The sequence below is a fragment of the Periophthalmus magnuspinnatus genome, chromosome 20 (assembly GCF_009829125.3).
Source record: "Periophthalmus magnuspinnatus isolate fPerMag1 chromosome 20, fPerMag1.2.pri, whole genome shotgun sequence".
NCBI classification, from domain to species: domain Eukaryota; kingdom Metazoa; phylum Chordata; class Actinopteri; order Gobiiformes; family Gobiidae; genus Periophthalmus; species Periophthalmus magnuspinnatus.
Window position 1 is genome coordinate 19198356 of NC_047145.1, and position 15649 is coordinate 19214004.

At 39.9% G+C, this 15649-nt stretch overlaps 1 protein-coding gene across 1 annotated transcript in view; it reads right to left on the reverse strand.

Annotated features, from left to right (window-relative positions):
* cntnap2a (contactin associated protein 2a) overlaps nucleotides 1-15649 on the reverse strand; it is a 488742-nt gene that overhangs the window by 292222 nt on the left and 180871 nt on the right. Inside the window, exon 2 of the mRNA XM_033985829.2 lies at nucleotides 7596-7706. Within this exon, the coding sequence (XP_033841720.1) occupies nucleotides 7596-7706 (111 nt within the window). The remainder of the gene's footprint in view (nucleotides 1-7595; nucleotides 7707-15649) is intronic.

The following is a 15649-nucleotide window of genomic DNA, read 5'->3' on the forward strand; positions in this document are numbered from 1 at the left end:
CAGTTTCCATGGAAATAGTGAGATGCGGAAAGCACAACTGCAGCTGTCTTGTAATTGTGAGCTACAAATTCAAGTCCCAAACCCAATTTTTTTGACAAAGAAACAATTTATTATGATTTCGCATTCTCTTGTAAAGTTTTTTTTTCTGCAATTTGAGGTACAAGCAAAAGTAGTGACAGCCTGCGTTGATATTAGACTGCTGACTTTCACATGAAAAACTGATCAAATCGCACTATTACGCAGGCTACCACACAGTTTAAAGGGCAATATTATGGTATTTTTCTGATCTGTTATAATGTTGTTTCCTCGTCACAAACAGACCTGGAGATTAATAAAACAAGATTACTCAAACATGAATGAAGCAAAACACAACTCCACGTCTGTTTTTGAGGAGATCACAGCATTTTAACATGGCGCAAAGCTCAGAAGAGTCATTTTTTTGCATAATATAGGACTGTTAAAGAATTATAAAAGTGTTGGGGTTTTTTTTCTGCTAATGAAACAATTTATTTTTATTTTTTTCTGAGTGGATCAAAAAAATAAAAACATTTGCACATTTTAACCTAGGACAACACATTTTGGGTTGTCTAGGCCACAATACAAATTTTTAAAAGAAGAGCGTACAAGGACAGCAACAATGCAAAAAAAAGTTCAATTTTTAATATTTTTAAGAGTTTAGAATGTTCAGAATATTTTATTAATTTATTTCGTAAAGGCACATGTCTTCCTGCACCTCTTAGCAGCACTTCACATGAGACACATTGTTCCAAGAGGCACTAATGTTTTTACTCAGGACAAATGTTGCTGTGTTAAGGCACTTCGTAGTTTTTACAAATCGTTATTCAAATGTCCCATCAAAAAGATTAAAACGTAGAATGAATGTCCTCGTAAGTGGACATATCATTATCATTTTCCTCAGAAACTACATAACATAAAAAGATAATTGTTTGTTTCATCAGGTCCCAATCAGCACAAATGACAAAGAGAAATTAATAAAGTCATGCAAGAGCTCGGGTCTGAGGAGGTTAATGTGATGATGGGACTTTTCTGATGAGGGGGTCCACCACTCAACACCTTAAAAAACTGAATTCTTAATATTCTCTACAGATTTGAGCTGTGAACAAAGCTGGATACGTCTAATGCCCTGCTATGGAACTAACTCATTTCACACAAAGCAACACATTTTTGATGATGAGCAGAAAAGGTCCCAAGACACAAATAAAAGTGGTATTTTTAATAGTACAAGTCGTATCTCCGATCATTCTATAGGGACGTCTCTGATCTTTTAAGGACAGTTTGTGATTATTGTCCGTACTGTTCATCTATTTGTTCCAGTCAACCTCCCGTCGTCTTGAGTCGAATATCAGTCCCTCCTTATGGACTACAAACAGCGCTGTGATGTTCTCTCTCCGTGCGCTGGTTACGCCACTGTCTTTGATTAAAAATTAAAGCATGGGCCATAGCCTTTGGACACGGAGAGACGAGCTGAAGAAACCTTGGCTTGAACTGGTGGAAAAGCGTCTTTATAACTGTCAAACCGGTGCACTGCAGTTGGCACATTGTCTAGTATTTACTTTGGAGATACGTAAACTTTAACTTGACTTATGTGACAGAGAAATCAATATACAAAGGCTATGCAGACTTGGAATGGAATGGTTCTCAAAGAAATGTGCAAACAGTGAAAGAATCTACAAATCTCAGCCTATCCCTGCAATACAATACAATACAACATAAGGATTTGGAAACACTTTTTTTTATGTGTACTCATTTAGCAAGTCTTAAATATGGAGTTTGTGGGTTCAAATCATAGAGGGAGTGTGACGTCACCCGTAACGTTCGTCTCCAGTCAAATGAAGATCGTCGAGGCTTCATTCGAATGGTTATAGCGGCAATTTTGGGGCTAATTCCATATTTGGAATTCTGACCACGAGTACCAAAGCAACCAAAGAGCCAATCCGGAGCGAGGCTGTTAAAGGTAACGCCCCTTCCCGCTCACACCTCCGGTTTAGCACAGAGCAGGAGCTTGGAAACGCTGTCAATCAAAGCTGTTGCTAATGCTAACAGGAACGACCTCAAGGAAAGTAGGTGCCTGATTTGATATTTATTTGATATTAATGCTCATATTTTGATTTAGCGAAAAAATAAAACACCAGGATCACGTAGACCAGGTTAATACGAACATTTAAGACCAAACTGACGAGTCTGACAGCAGCGGTTGCAGAGAGACGGCTACAGCTTTTCAATAGAAAGTGAATTTGAGCCGGAACCGCACCCACGATCACTTTCTATTTGGAACGTGGCGGCTAGCAAGTTAGCTATGTTCATTTATATATACAATATATGGTTCAAATGTGACTCTACATGTTGCATCTAGGCCAGGGGCGTCAAACTCAATTTCACCGAGGGCCACATCAGCAAAATGGTTCATCTCAAATTTGCAAAGATATAAAAAATATGTCTGCGTAAATGTGTAACTCCTGATAAACTGACATTTTAAGACAGTCATACATTTAAATTTACCTTGTCGCGGCCGCATAAAATGACACGGTGAGCAGCATTTGGCCCCCGGGCCTTGAGTTTGACACATGTGATCTAGGCATTTCAACTTCTCTCAGTCAAAAATCAGTTATATTTATTCATTGTTGGTGTAGATTGCGCCCATCGAAGGTTCACAGTTTAGAAAACACCAAACGAATTAATCATTTACCAAGTATTCCTCAAATTAAGTTAACGAAACGGATACTATAGGACGATCATCATAAACCGTCGTACCAGTGGTCACATTAGTTGGTAATAGACTCTTAATACAGTCTCTGCTACACCCACGAGCGTCCGCGCTGTGACATAATGAAAATGCTTCTAGCCACACTATGACACACATGTCCACTGCCAGAACCTATAATAGCTGTCAGTGTTCACAATAACAGCCAGTGTCCCATTGATTTTGTGCCTTCTCTGTTCCATAGCACGGGGCCATCGGAGTAGATTGGCTCATCAGGACACACTCAGCCGCCTGTATATTGGTATGTTTCAGCGCGTCGAAATTAAGGCTGTCGGCTGAAGTTTTTTCTTTTGGTTTATGGGGTGTTATTATCTGAGTATTTGCTTCAATGTCCTTGAGAAAAGCGCACGTGTTTACAAGTGAAGACGCGCCTGCTGTAAGCTCAAACAGAACAAACGCTGTGTGAAAATAAGACAAATGTTAACGTCGCTACTACAAATAGTTCTCCGGTCGAGGGCGTAACACCAGCTCTCGTCTCCACGGAGATGTAGTGTTCCGCAGTGTGGCATTGTCCATCCGCTTATCCATCTTGCATTCATTCAAGTACAGGTGTTTATTGCTGAAATACAGTAAATACATTGAAAAACATCCATTGTAGCAGTTAGTGGGTTCGCCTCTTCGTAGATCTGACTTGAAAGTGGACACGGTGACGTCATCTGCTTGTTTTTACACGGCGATACGCTTGTTCAATGTCATATTGTGCAGCATTCCAGGCAAAGTGATAACATTTCAATGCAGACAAGCAGGTGGCACCCCCAGTTATCAGAAAAGTTGCATAGTACGCCTTTAATCTTATCTGTTAAATAATGATACGATATAAAAGAGGTTTTCCACCAATCAGACTGTTGGCTCTCCAGTTCCTTGCCTCAAGTGGAGGAGTTCAAGTATCTCGGGGTCTTGTTCATGAGTGAGGGAAAGATGGAGCGTGAGATTGACATTGGGTGGGTGCAGTGTTTGTGGTGATGCCGTCGCTGTATCGGACCGTCCTGGTAAAGAAGGAGCTGAGCCCAAAGGCGAAGCTCTCGATTTACTGGTCAGTGTACGTTCCTACCCTCACCTACGGTCATGGACTTTGGGTAATGATTGAAAGGACAAGATTGCAGATACAAGCGGCCAAAATGGTTTTCCTCCGCAGGATGGCTGGGCGCTTCCTTAGAGAAAGGTTGAGGAGCTTGGTCACACGGGAGGAGCTCGGAGTAGTGCCGCTGCTCCTCAACATCGAGAGGAGCCAGCTGAGGTCCCGTACGCCCCCCTTAGGGATGTGTTCCGGGCATGTCCCACCAATAGGAGGCCCCGAGGAAGACTCAAGACACGCCGGAGGAAATACGTCTCTCGGCTGGCCTGGGAACGCCTTGGGATCTCGCCGGAGGAGCTAGGGGACGTGTCTGGGGTGAGGGAAGTCTGAGAGTCCCTGCTTAGACTGATGCAACCGTGACCCAGCCTTGGATAAGCAGAAGAAAATGGATGGATGGGCTCTGCAGTTCCCATAGTTCCCAGTTCATGTGTAATCACTGTACTATTTACTTCCAAAATAATCAAACTTCGATTCCATATAATTCTAGAAGACGATATTGCATAGGAACATATATGCCTTTAGTGAAATAAGGTCTTTACTAAGCATCCAGCACAGAAACACAGATGCAATAAGGGAAGAGGGAAGAGAGAAGTCTAATTTTAGCCTGGTGCACCTGTCATGTGCCGTGGCCCACCAGGTGATAACCCTGTATTTGAACACACAGTCATTACCCACAAGGCATTAAGCGAGCGCTCTTATCATGGCCCTTTCTGCTTTTGCTTTGACATGTATTTCTATGGCCATGATTCATGCATAACTATTTTTGTGACATTTAAAACGCTCGTCGCCATGTTGTTGCTCTAACCATTGGCCTGTCTGTCCCGTCTGTGAGGTGTCAGGCGTATCACAGAATCCAGATACGAGACAGAAAAGCCGGGCTCACTATGTGTTGGCTCCTAATTACAAGTCAAGACTGACAAGTGGTGTATGGAGGAAGGAGAGCGGAGCACTTGGGTTTTGACAAAAATATTCAGAGCTAAATTCAGAAACAGTGAAATGTTGAAGTTTACATTTACAGCTGCTGCCTCGGCGTAAGACGAGGGCTGTCACGACCCCGCGTTTGATTGTAAAGCCGTAGTGTGTGCTGTTTCGTAACACAGATTTTCTTTTTTTTTGAATGTGCATTTTTAGAAATTTAGGTTTATCCCAATGTTTGAACCTAATATAAAAGGTACCGTGAACTTACAGCGATACACGCAACTAACGAGGACTTTCAAAATGCAGAAAGAAACAAAAAGATGAAAACAAAATACAGCAAATTAATTAATATTCATTTTTAAAAGCTACAGGGCAACACTATATCATGTAACTCCAGCCCCAGGTTTTTTGAGCTTGTTTCAAATCAGCATGTAATTATAGATATTTAAAGTGGGACACCTAAACTCCTCCCACAACCACGTTTCAGATGGAGCTAATTTTGGCAGAACCTGGAGGAGTAAAGGGGACAGCGAGGGGAAAAGGAGGTTTGGGGGTAAGAGCAGTGTGATTGGTCTAATAAGTATCCGCACTTTTAACCGCTTCAACCAAGGTGTTTGTGATCAGCAACACTTGGCTTTAATCAAGGTAGTCATATGTGATGTCATGTAGTGCTTGGAATTGTAGTGGACAATGGAGGCTGCACGAATGCGGTTTTTGACTAGAAAGCTGCAAATCCTTTTTTTTTTTTTTTTTTTTTTTCACAGTTTGTGCTAAAATTACCAAAATAGGAAAAGTAAACAATAGAATTACGCCGTATACAGAAGTTTAGTAGCAAAAAGTTTCGTTTCACTTTCCCTTCCCACTTTCCTCCTCTTCAGTTGTGGTTGAAGTCGGGTCAGAGCTGCTCACATAATGTTTGAAATATGCCTTGCGTCTGTCTTATGTCTTATGTAACTGTTTTACTTTCGTGTATAAATATGAACATTTCTTTCTGGACGCTAAATCTCTTTGAAAGTCTCTATGGACAAGTGTTGAGAATTAGCACTTAGCATTTAGCGCTAAAAACAAAACAATGCATCTCGTTAGATCTGTCACGATAACACAGTTTGAAGCACGACGTATCGCTACAGAGATGCATTTACTGTGATAAACTGTCACTGACAATAACAATAACGCGAGATAATCCCAGTAAACCATTTTAAATAGACGTTATCATTAAAAGACCTGAGAGACACAATGTTATGCTAAAAATTATAACCTTTCAATTGCCATATTTTTCAGACTATACGTCGCTTCGGAGTATAAGTCGCACTCAAAAAATGCGGAATATGAAGAAAAAAAAAAACATAAGTTGCACTGGACTATAAATCGCACTTTTTAGGGAAATTTATTTTACAAAATCAAAACAGACATTTTATCTTTAAAGGTAAGCTATAATAATAATAAAATAGAGAACAACAGGTTGAATAGCAGTACAGCACGCTAACGTAATACATACAGTGAACTGAATACTGCCTTGTATGCTAACGTAACACTTATGCTAAACTAAACATTTAAAATATTGTTCCAAATGAAAAATGATCACCTTTATGGTCATATAAGCGAAGGGTAAATAAATAAGGGGAAATTAAATATGAAATGTATAAAAAAAACAAAAAACAACAACGAGTCAAGTACATTTTCTTACAGGTATTACAAACACAACAGAACTGAATACGCGTCTTTGTTAACGTAAGATATTAACAGTTAATAAAGTGCGACTCATAGTCCAGAAAATACAGTATAAGGATTCACTTCAGGACATCAAATGAACAGACTTTGTTGTGCATAAAGGTGTGGATGAGGTAGACAAAAGAAACAGAATAACCCAGTCACAGCAAAACCTTTGTGGTGATCAATATCTTTGACCGTTCTTCTCCAAAGTTCAGATAAAAATAAATGACATTATCCAGTTCGTTATTTTACCTCTACGTGACATCTACACGAGTTTTACACCACTGCTGAGATCCTTTTAGGTCATTCAAGTTCACGTCTAACAAAATAACTACAAATTACGATCCCGCTATTGCTATTTCCCGCCATTGTCACCGCAGCTGCAGCGTCTCTGTACGAAATGATTAATCGCGTAAACACAAATTGGTGAAACTGTCCTCACACAACCACGTTTCAATACGAGGGATACGAGGGGCGGGGTCTGGGGTTATAAGAGCAGCGTGATTGGTCTAACACGCTTCAAACTCCACCCCTTCATCCAGGTGTTTGATAATACCAGTTCTGTGTGATGTTATGTAGTACTTGACACTGGAGGCAGCGCACAAATGTGTTTTTTGACCAGAAAGCTGTAAATATAAATACTTTGATTGTTCTAAAATTGCTAAATGGGACCGCTACACACCGCACACAGAGTTTAGAAGCAAAAAACAACAAATTGCCGAGATACTTTTAGGTCATTCAAGTTCAAATCGAACAAAATAACTACAAATTATGATCTCGCTATTTGCCGCCATTGTCACCGCAGCTGCGCCATCTCTATACGGGCCGTAATGTACAAATAATTAATCGCATAAACGCAAATTGGTGAAACTGTGACACCGCGTCTGAGTCATGCAGATAATAACTGTAGAACAAAAAAACAAAAAAAAACAAACAAGCGAAAACTGAAAAAAATATAAGTGGTTTTGAGTGCAGCTGCGTGTCAGTGTACGAGGGCGAGGGCATTTACCAGCTTTTATGTTACCCGTAAAACAAAAAATATCATCTTTAAATACGTGCGCTCGTGTACTCGTGATGAAATTCGAGTTGGAGGTGTAGGGCGAGTACCTCCTCTTCTGTTGAGCTTGGCGTATCCCGGGGCGTATCCATTGGAGAACACGGAGGAGCTGGTGAAGGCGGTGTGCGACAACGGAGACGCGAGGGGCTCGTCACACTTGTCTGTGAAAGAGACACAGAGAGAGAAAGAGGAGGAAAGAGATGAAATGATTTGGTTAGTATCTGCCGCAAACAAAACATCACAGCGTTTGGGGGCGAAAGAAAAAAAATACTCTAATGCATTATGAAAGTGAAAATCTAAAAATAAGCTTTGAAAATGTAATAAAGGGACAGCCAGAGATAGCGACGAAAACGTGTGGGTGACTGGAGCTTATTCCAAGAACTGTGTGCATTAGCAGGGTGCACTCAATTTGTTGGCTAATTTGATGCCGGTCTAACACTTGCAGCATGAGTTCATTTGCATAAAAATTATATCTCACTTTTGGAAAATTCACCCAAAATGATGTATTTTTGTTACCGCACTCTACAAAAGTATTAGCGAAACTGAATTTGAAGGGTTTGATAACGTAAGACTAAGATTTTCCTTGCGCGAAAACGAGATCGTGTAATTGTCAGTGTGCGTCTCGCGTAGAATCGATGGTACTATAAATGTAATATGACGCGCCGTTATTGTGAAGCTGTTGCGTAGATCGGCGTCGTAAACAATCGGGCGGATCGGCGTTCAGCGCGTTTCCAGGGTAAATCCATCGAACTCGGAGTCAGAAAACACACAAGTGCAGCAGTTTGAGGTCAGCGGCGACGGACCAACCGCGCAACTTTACTGAGGTCCCGGGGGAGGCGCGGATCGGCTCCTATCGCTCTACGAATCAATCAGAGAGCGCTGACTTTTCACATGGTGAGACGTGATCGGATGTTTTTTCTTGGACGACTAAATGTGGTGGGTTTAGAAGGTTCGATATCACGCTAAAACGATTGATTCTTTTTAGCTTTAAGCCATGTTAGAATACGGTTAACTCGTCAAAAACGCACCTGGAGTTGTGTTTTGCTCATTCGCACATGTTTGCGTAGCCATTTATTATTAGTCTGTGTACGTCTCCAAAGCTCAAAATGCTCCGCTCCACCTAGTGATGTCATGAAGTGGTAGTTTTCAAGTTTACAGCTACATTTTAACTTTTAATTCAGTAGAGATTGGCAAATCCAGGGCTGAAATCCATTTTAATGAAGGCGTATGATGTTTCAAAACACAGTGGAGCACTTCCTGTATTACCACATGATGACATCACAAGGTGGAACAGAGAGAAGAACTAAATATGCAGGGTTTGTGCGTTAAAGATGTGTGAATGAAACAAAACAACATTATAACAGATGTAAAAATAGCGTAATACGGGCCATTTAAAATATATTATCGTATATCTTCAAAATTAGTTACTCAAATCCAATAATTTTTGATAATCACATTTCTTCACCACATGCAAAAAAAATAAAAAAAAATAAAAATCTGCTGTAACTATTGGCTTTTCTGATTGTTAGTTTTCCGATTTTTACCGTCCACGTAAACGTACCCATTAAATACACAGTTAAACACGCTTTCCCCCTTTTTACCTCTGTGATTTTGTTTTCTATACCATGAAACATTGATTTTACGTGGCTCCATAAATGCTCCGTATTTCCACTTGTCACAATAGATGAAGTGTAAACCACTGAGTAGCCAAGAGGAAAATGGAAAGCAGATCAGCAGCGTTGCATCACTCCATCCAGGCTGACCTTGCTGCCAAACCACCAGGACCGTACTCCATATAATACATGAATAAATACACCGCCAGAAGCACTCAGAGCAGGGACCTCCACGAAGGCATTAGCGCTATGCCGCAATGGTAAATAGATCGTCAGATTGAAGGATTTTCCAAATTCATGGGCACAAAAAGCACTTTAAATTAAGCTAATATTCTCCGATTGTGAATGAAATGAAAAGGTGAATGCAAACAATAGAACCAAGACGGCCGAAATGACTTGACACAATGGAAGTTTGGAAGAATCAAAATGTTAATAATGCTTAATAATTACCAATTCATTTTCATCTAAAATTGATTAATATAATAGTCTAATGAGTTTCATCTGGTCTTCCGTTGATAAATTTTAGCAGATAAACCAGGACAAAGGGTTTTTTTTACTCTCAAACTAAACCCTGGTCTGAAAAAAATAACCTATTAAAATAAAATAAAGATAAATTAATGTAAATTAATGTAAAAATAAATGTAAATCAATGTAAAAAAAATAAAAAAATAAAAAATCAATAAATAAATGTCTAAATAAGTGTATAAATAAATAAATGTATAAATGAATGTATAAATAAATGTATAAATGTCTAAATAAATAAATAAATGTCTAAATAAATAAATAAAGGTCTAAATAAATAAATAAATAAATGTCTAAATGAATAAATAAATGTCTAAATAAATAAATAAATGTTTACATAAATAAATGCTCCATCAGTTCAACATGTGCATAAGCAAAAAACAAAACAAAACAAAACAATAATCAAACCATCCAGACAATATTCCAGTTTATTCTACACTGAAAACGTTTTTTTTCCCCCTTTCTTTTCTTTGTCTGTTGATTGACCTTTCCTGAAACCTCAATCCAAACCCAAACAGCCCCGTTTCAGCTGCCTCCCTCCGCAGCTCAGTACCCAGCATGCACAGCTCTCCTTGACAGATGTAAGAATACAAATCCACGCCACATTCAATTCTTTTGGCTTTTACTCCACAAATGCATCAAAGTCTTCCACTACATTACATCCATTACACGGGGAGCTGTTGTGAGCGGTCAGTCAGAGTGGGGCCGAGGCAGAGTCGATATCCGCTGACAGGTGCTACTATCAAAGCCGATGTGCGTCAGGTATGTCATTGTTTTATCAGAACCGCCGTTTGGACGTGGAGAAGCGGTGTTTGGTGGTCCAGGAGAAGACAAAATCAAACATAACTCAATTCAGAGGTGAAAAACGTAATGAAAATGAGTACGTACAGTTTTGAGTAAGTACAATATGAATGCAAACGTACAAATATAGTCAAATATAGTTAGATAAAGGGATTAAAACCAATACAACAGTAGCGACCGTAGCTCAGTTGGAGCGTTTGTCCAGTAATCCGAAAGCTGGTGGTTCAAATCCTGCTCTCAACTTACAATAAACATCGCCGTTCCAGCTCCTACAGATTAATGCTGTCATTGTGTCCTTGCGCAAGACACTGAACCGACCTCAACCCTAGCGTGTGCGTAAACAGATGTATGAATGTGTGAGTGTTTCCTTGGCGTAAAGTGCTTGCCTTGAAAAATGGAAAAACACTATACAATAATGAACTATAATGTCTAATCAGCCTCCACTGTTGCATATTACTGCTGTGTCCTTGGGCAAGACACTCCCCCTCGTCTACGTATAAACGAGGTGATTGAGAAAGCGATTTTTTGGAAGCTGGACAGTCAGCTTCGTTTCGGTACCGCGGGACAGCACTGGCTCCGCGCTATACCTTCTAAGTAATGGCAGAAAAACTCAATTATATTTCAATTAACGACAATAAATGACCTACTTGTAGTCATTTGAGTAATTGCGATTCACCCGATCCTCCCTTGGGTATATTATGGTTGAGTAAAAAGCAATAGAGGGAATAGACTGTAGCCTCACCGCTGACATCTGAGTAGTTATTTTGTGTTTTGACAGCTGATTCACTCTAGTTCTCCTGTATAAACATCCCAAAGTAATGAGCGCCCTGGCCACTGACCCAGAGCTGGCACAGTGGCACATCCGCTAGCAGTCATTAGCTAACTGGCACACGGGTACTGGACTGACTCGAATTCACTGGAGGGTACTGTCAGGAGAAATTGTCTAGTACAGGATTTCTTTATCGAAAAATACATTTAGACCTTGTCAAAGATTAAGTGTGTCCCGTCGTGCCTATATTTCTATTATACTCGAGTCCACTGAGAGATCACCGTGGTTACAGTGGAGATATCCTCATTACACGCTTAATGATCCGTGTTCTTGTGTACACATATTGGGTGGCATGAACTATTAAAATCCCTATATTAGGCGTAATTGACTCTTAGGAGCTTTGATGCATGTTAGAATGTTGTTACGTCTTCAAAAACGCACCTGGAGTTGTGTTTTGTTTCATTCACACATGTTTGAGTAACGATTTATTATTAGTCTGTACATCTCCAAAGCGCAAAATGCTCCGTTCCACCTTGTGATGTCATGAAGTGGTAGTTTCCAAGCTACATTTTACCTTTAGTTCAGTCGATATTGGCAATTCCAGGGATAAAATTAATTATCCAAATGATTCTAGTTCTCTTGATTAATATAATAGTCTAATGAGGTTCATCTGGTCGTCTGTTGATTCATTTTAGCAGATAAACCGGGATGAGGGGGCTTTTTTACTTTCACACACCTGGGATACTGTTCTGAAAGAAGTCGGACTGCAGATGGCGCTGTCGTCCTGGCTCCACAAAGGAAGACGGCGCCAAAATGTTGTTAAATTAGCTGATCAGTAGTCACATGACCACTGTAAGGAAGAGCACTAATGAGAAATCCTAAGTGCGAGGTACGAAAACAAGCTAAACTCTGGTATGAAAAAATTATCTGTTAAAATAAAAAAACATAAAAATAAATAGCAATAAAAATAAATAAATACAATTAATAAAAATAAAAAAATAATGCAGAAGAAGAAGAACAAGAAGAACAACAAGAAGAAGAAGCTCTGTCAGTTGAAAGAATATATAAATAATAAAAATAATAATAGCTCTGTCAGTTCAACATGTGGAGTTTAAAAACACAGTGGAGCACTTCCTGTATTACCACATGACATCACAAGTTGGAACAGAGCGTTTTCAATGAGACCCTAAATACGCAGGTTTATTATAACAGATCAGAAAATAGCATAACATGAGCCCTTTAACTAATAACTATATATTTTTAGCAACAGTAAAAGTAATTATATCTGATGTATTTTATCCACATTGGTTTAGAAAATAACCAATGTGGACCAATGTCAGTAATGGAACTCAAATATTTGGTTATACATCTTGGAAAAATATGGTTTTGAGATGCCATGAAGAAAAGCATTAACCCCCAAAACTATACCATCCCATGTCCAAGGCCAGGTCTGTGTATTTTTACTATGAAACCAGAGCATGACCTTGATACTCACAGATTGGATCCTTCTAGTTACTTCTATTTTATTTACCGTGCCACTGTGCTTTTTGATATGTCCCTATTGGTTTCCAGGGCGGAATTACAGACTCCAGGCAGGGAATAATATAATACAAGAGGGAAGTTAATGGAGAGAAAGTGGATTGTCCTGGAATGGGGGTGAGAAAGCGTGAAGGAAAAAAGCAGCAGTGATCTCAGGAGAGCCGGGTTATTTCCACTGGGTCCTCTTAGGTGGGGTGAGGGGGGGAAGTCATTTTACTGATAAAACCATCACACATGACGCCTGTGATCAAGGGGTTATGGTCACTTTTAAATACTTAAAAACTAATAAAGTATAACAGAGGGGGATGACATAAAAACAGCATGATTTACAGAGAATGTACCGCCAATAAATCATGAAAATACTAATATAAAAGTATAGATTATATCCACTATTTACACATAAGTTATAGTGTAATTGTAGGTAATGTATTGTAAATTACTATTGTTACCACTACGGCCAATACTACTGCTAACACTACCGTTACTACCGCCACTACTACCACTACTACCACTACCACTCCTGCTGCTCCTCCTACTACTACTGGTACTGCTGCTACTACTGCTACTCCTACTACTAATGCTACTGCAGTTACTACTACTACTACTACTGCTGCTAGTCATACTGCTCCTACTACTACTAATGCTACTGCTACTACTACTAGTCCTACTGCTAATGGTACTGCTGCTACTACTGCTACTTCTACTACTAATGCTACTGCTGCTACTACTACTACTACTGCTGCTTCTACTACTACTTCTACTACTAATGCTACTGCTGCTACTACTACTGCTACTCCTACTACTACTACTACTAATGCTACTGCTACTACTACTAGTCCTACTGCTAATGGTACTGCTGCTACTACTGCTACTTCTACTACTAATGCTACTGCTGCTACTACTACTACTACTGCTGCTTCTACTACTACTTCTACTACTAATGCTACTGCTGCTACTACTACTGCTACTCCTACTACTACTACTAATGCTACCACTTCTGCTGCTGCTCCTCCTCCTACTACTACTCCTACTACTACTAATGCTACTGCTGCTACTCCTACTACTACTACTTGTCCTACTGCTAATGCTACTGCTGCCACTACTACTACTACAGCTGCTACTAGTCCTACTACTGCTACTTGTACTTCTACACTTGGAGTAAATATACCCTGTCGTGTATCTGAGCATCAGTAGATATAGTGTAATGTAAAACTGTCGACATGTGACAGCTGAAGAGTGAGGTCACCAAACTGATATCCCATAATTCACTGCAGCTGTTGTCTTGTTGCTCTGACACTGTAGTACACCTGACACTGTAGTACCTCTGACACTGTAGTACACCTCTGACACTGTAGTACACCTCTGACACTGTAGTACCTCTGACACTATAGTACACCTCTGACACTGTAGTACACCTCTGACACTGTAGTACACCTCTGACACTGTAGTACACCTCTGACACTGTAGTCCACCTCTGACACTGTAGTACACCTCTGACACTGTAGTCCACCTCTGACACTGTAGTACACCTCTGACACTGTAGTACCTCTGACACTGTAGTACCTCTGACACTGTGGTACCTCTGACCCTCTGACACTGTGGTACCTCTGACACTGTAGTACACCTCTGACACTGTAGTACCTCTGACACTGTAGTACACCTCTGACACTGTAGTACACCTCTGACACTGTAGTACACCTGACACTGTAGTACACCTCTGACACTGTAGTACCTCTGACACTGTAGTACCTCTGACACTGTAGTACCTCTGACACTGTAGTACCTCTGACACGTGCTGTGTTGATGTGGCTCATAATTCTCAGGTCGTCATGAATCAGATCCACGTCGTCACGGCTCCTGTGTATTATGTATGTCCAGTATTTCTTTGCACATTATTGTTCCCTCAGGCTTCAGTGGATAAAACATAAAACAGATCAAATGGGCTTTAGCTCGAAACTATAAATGAAAAAATGACTTTACTACCAGATTGTAATATCTAAAACATTTAATAACATCTGAGAAACTAAACAAGATGTGCTCGCTCCTAGGATACAGGCATAATATTGACTACAAATAGTTTTACGCCAACACTTGACATCGGAACAAAGTGTTTTTACATATTTATACTGAGCAGTGTTTAAATATCAATGCACACATTTCATTAAAGGTGCACTGTGCAACTTTTTTGACGGAGGAGCCACCACCTGCTTGGAGATGTTTGCTTTGCCAAGAATGTTTCTCTGGCATTAAACCTCTTTCCCAACAGCTTTTCATGGAGAAAAGCAGGTGTTGCCAGAAGTTACAGGTCAGATCTGTAGAAAGGCGAGCTCAATGCAAGAATCCATGTTTGTTAAGGTATCTGGACTGTGGAACATTCGAAGCTAAACTATGTTGATGTCATCACCAGAAAAGCTAAGGATGTTTGACTAATCTTGTGATCTTCCCCTGTCAGCCCAAAACAGACACAAAAGGTCAAATCTTCCAGTTTAGTAAAATATTAAATTAAATCAGTTCTGGTCAGATTACTGGTGGACACGGCCTTATGTCTGTCTGGAGGAAGGGGCTAACTACACTGAAACTGTAAACAGATATTGTCTCCAGTTTCATCCTCAACGACCCTATTCAGCCTGTAATGTCCACCTATTGTTCTCTTTGTTCCTGTTCGCTTTGGGTCTGAGGATAGAGTTGTAGATCGGTCAGAGATTATGTCTCAGGCCCACCATTCCTGTTTAAGGATTGTCTTTCCTAACAAAAAAAAGAAGCTTATTTCCTTCTTCTTTGTGTACGCTCAGTTCTTTTTTATATATAGTACAAAATGTATATATATATATAATGCAATTTTTGCTGATGTCTTTTGATG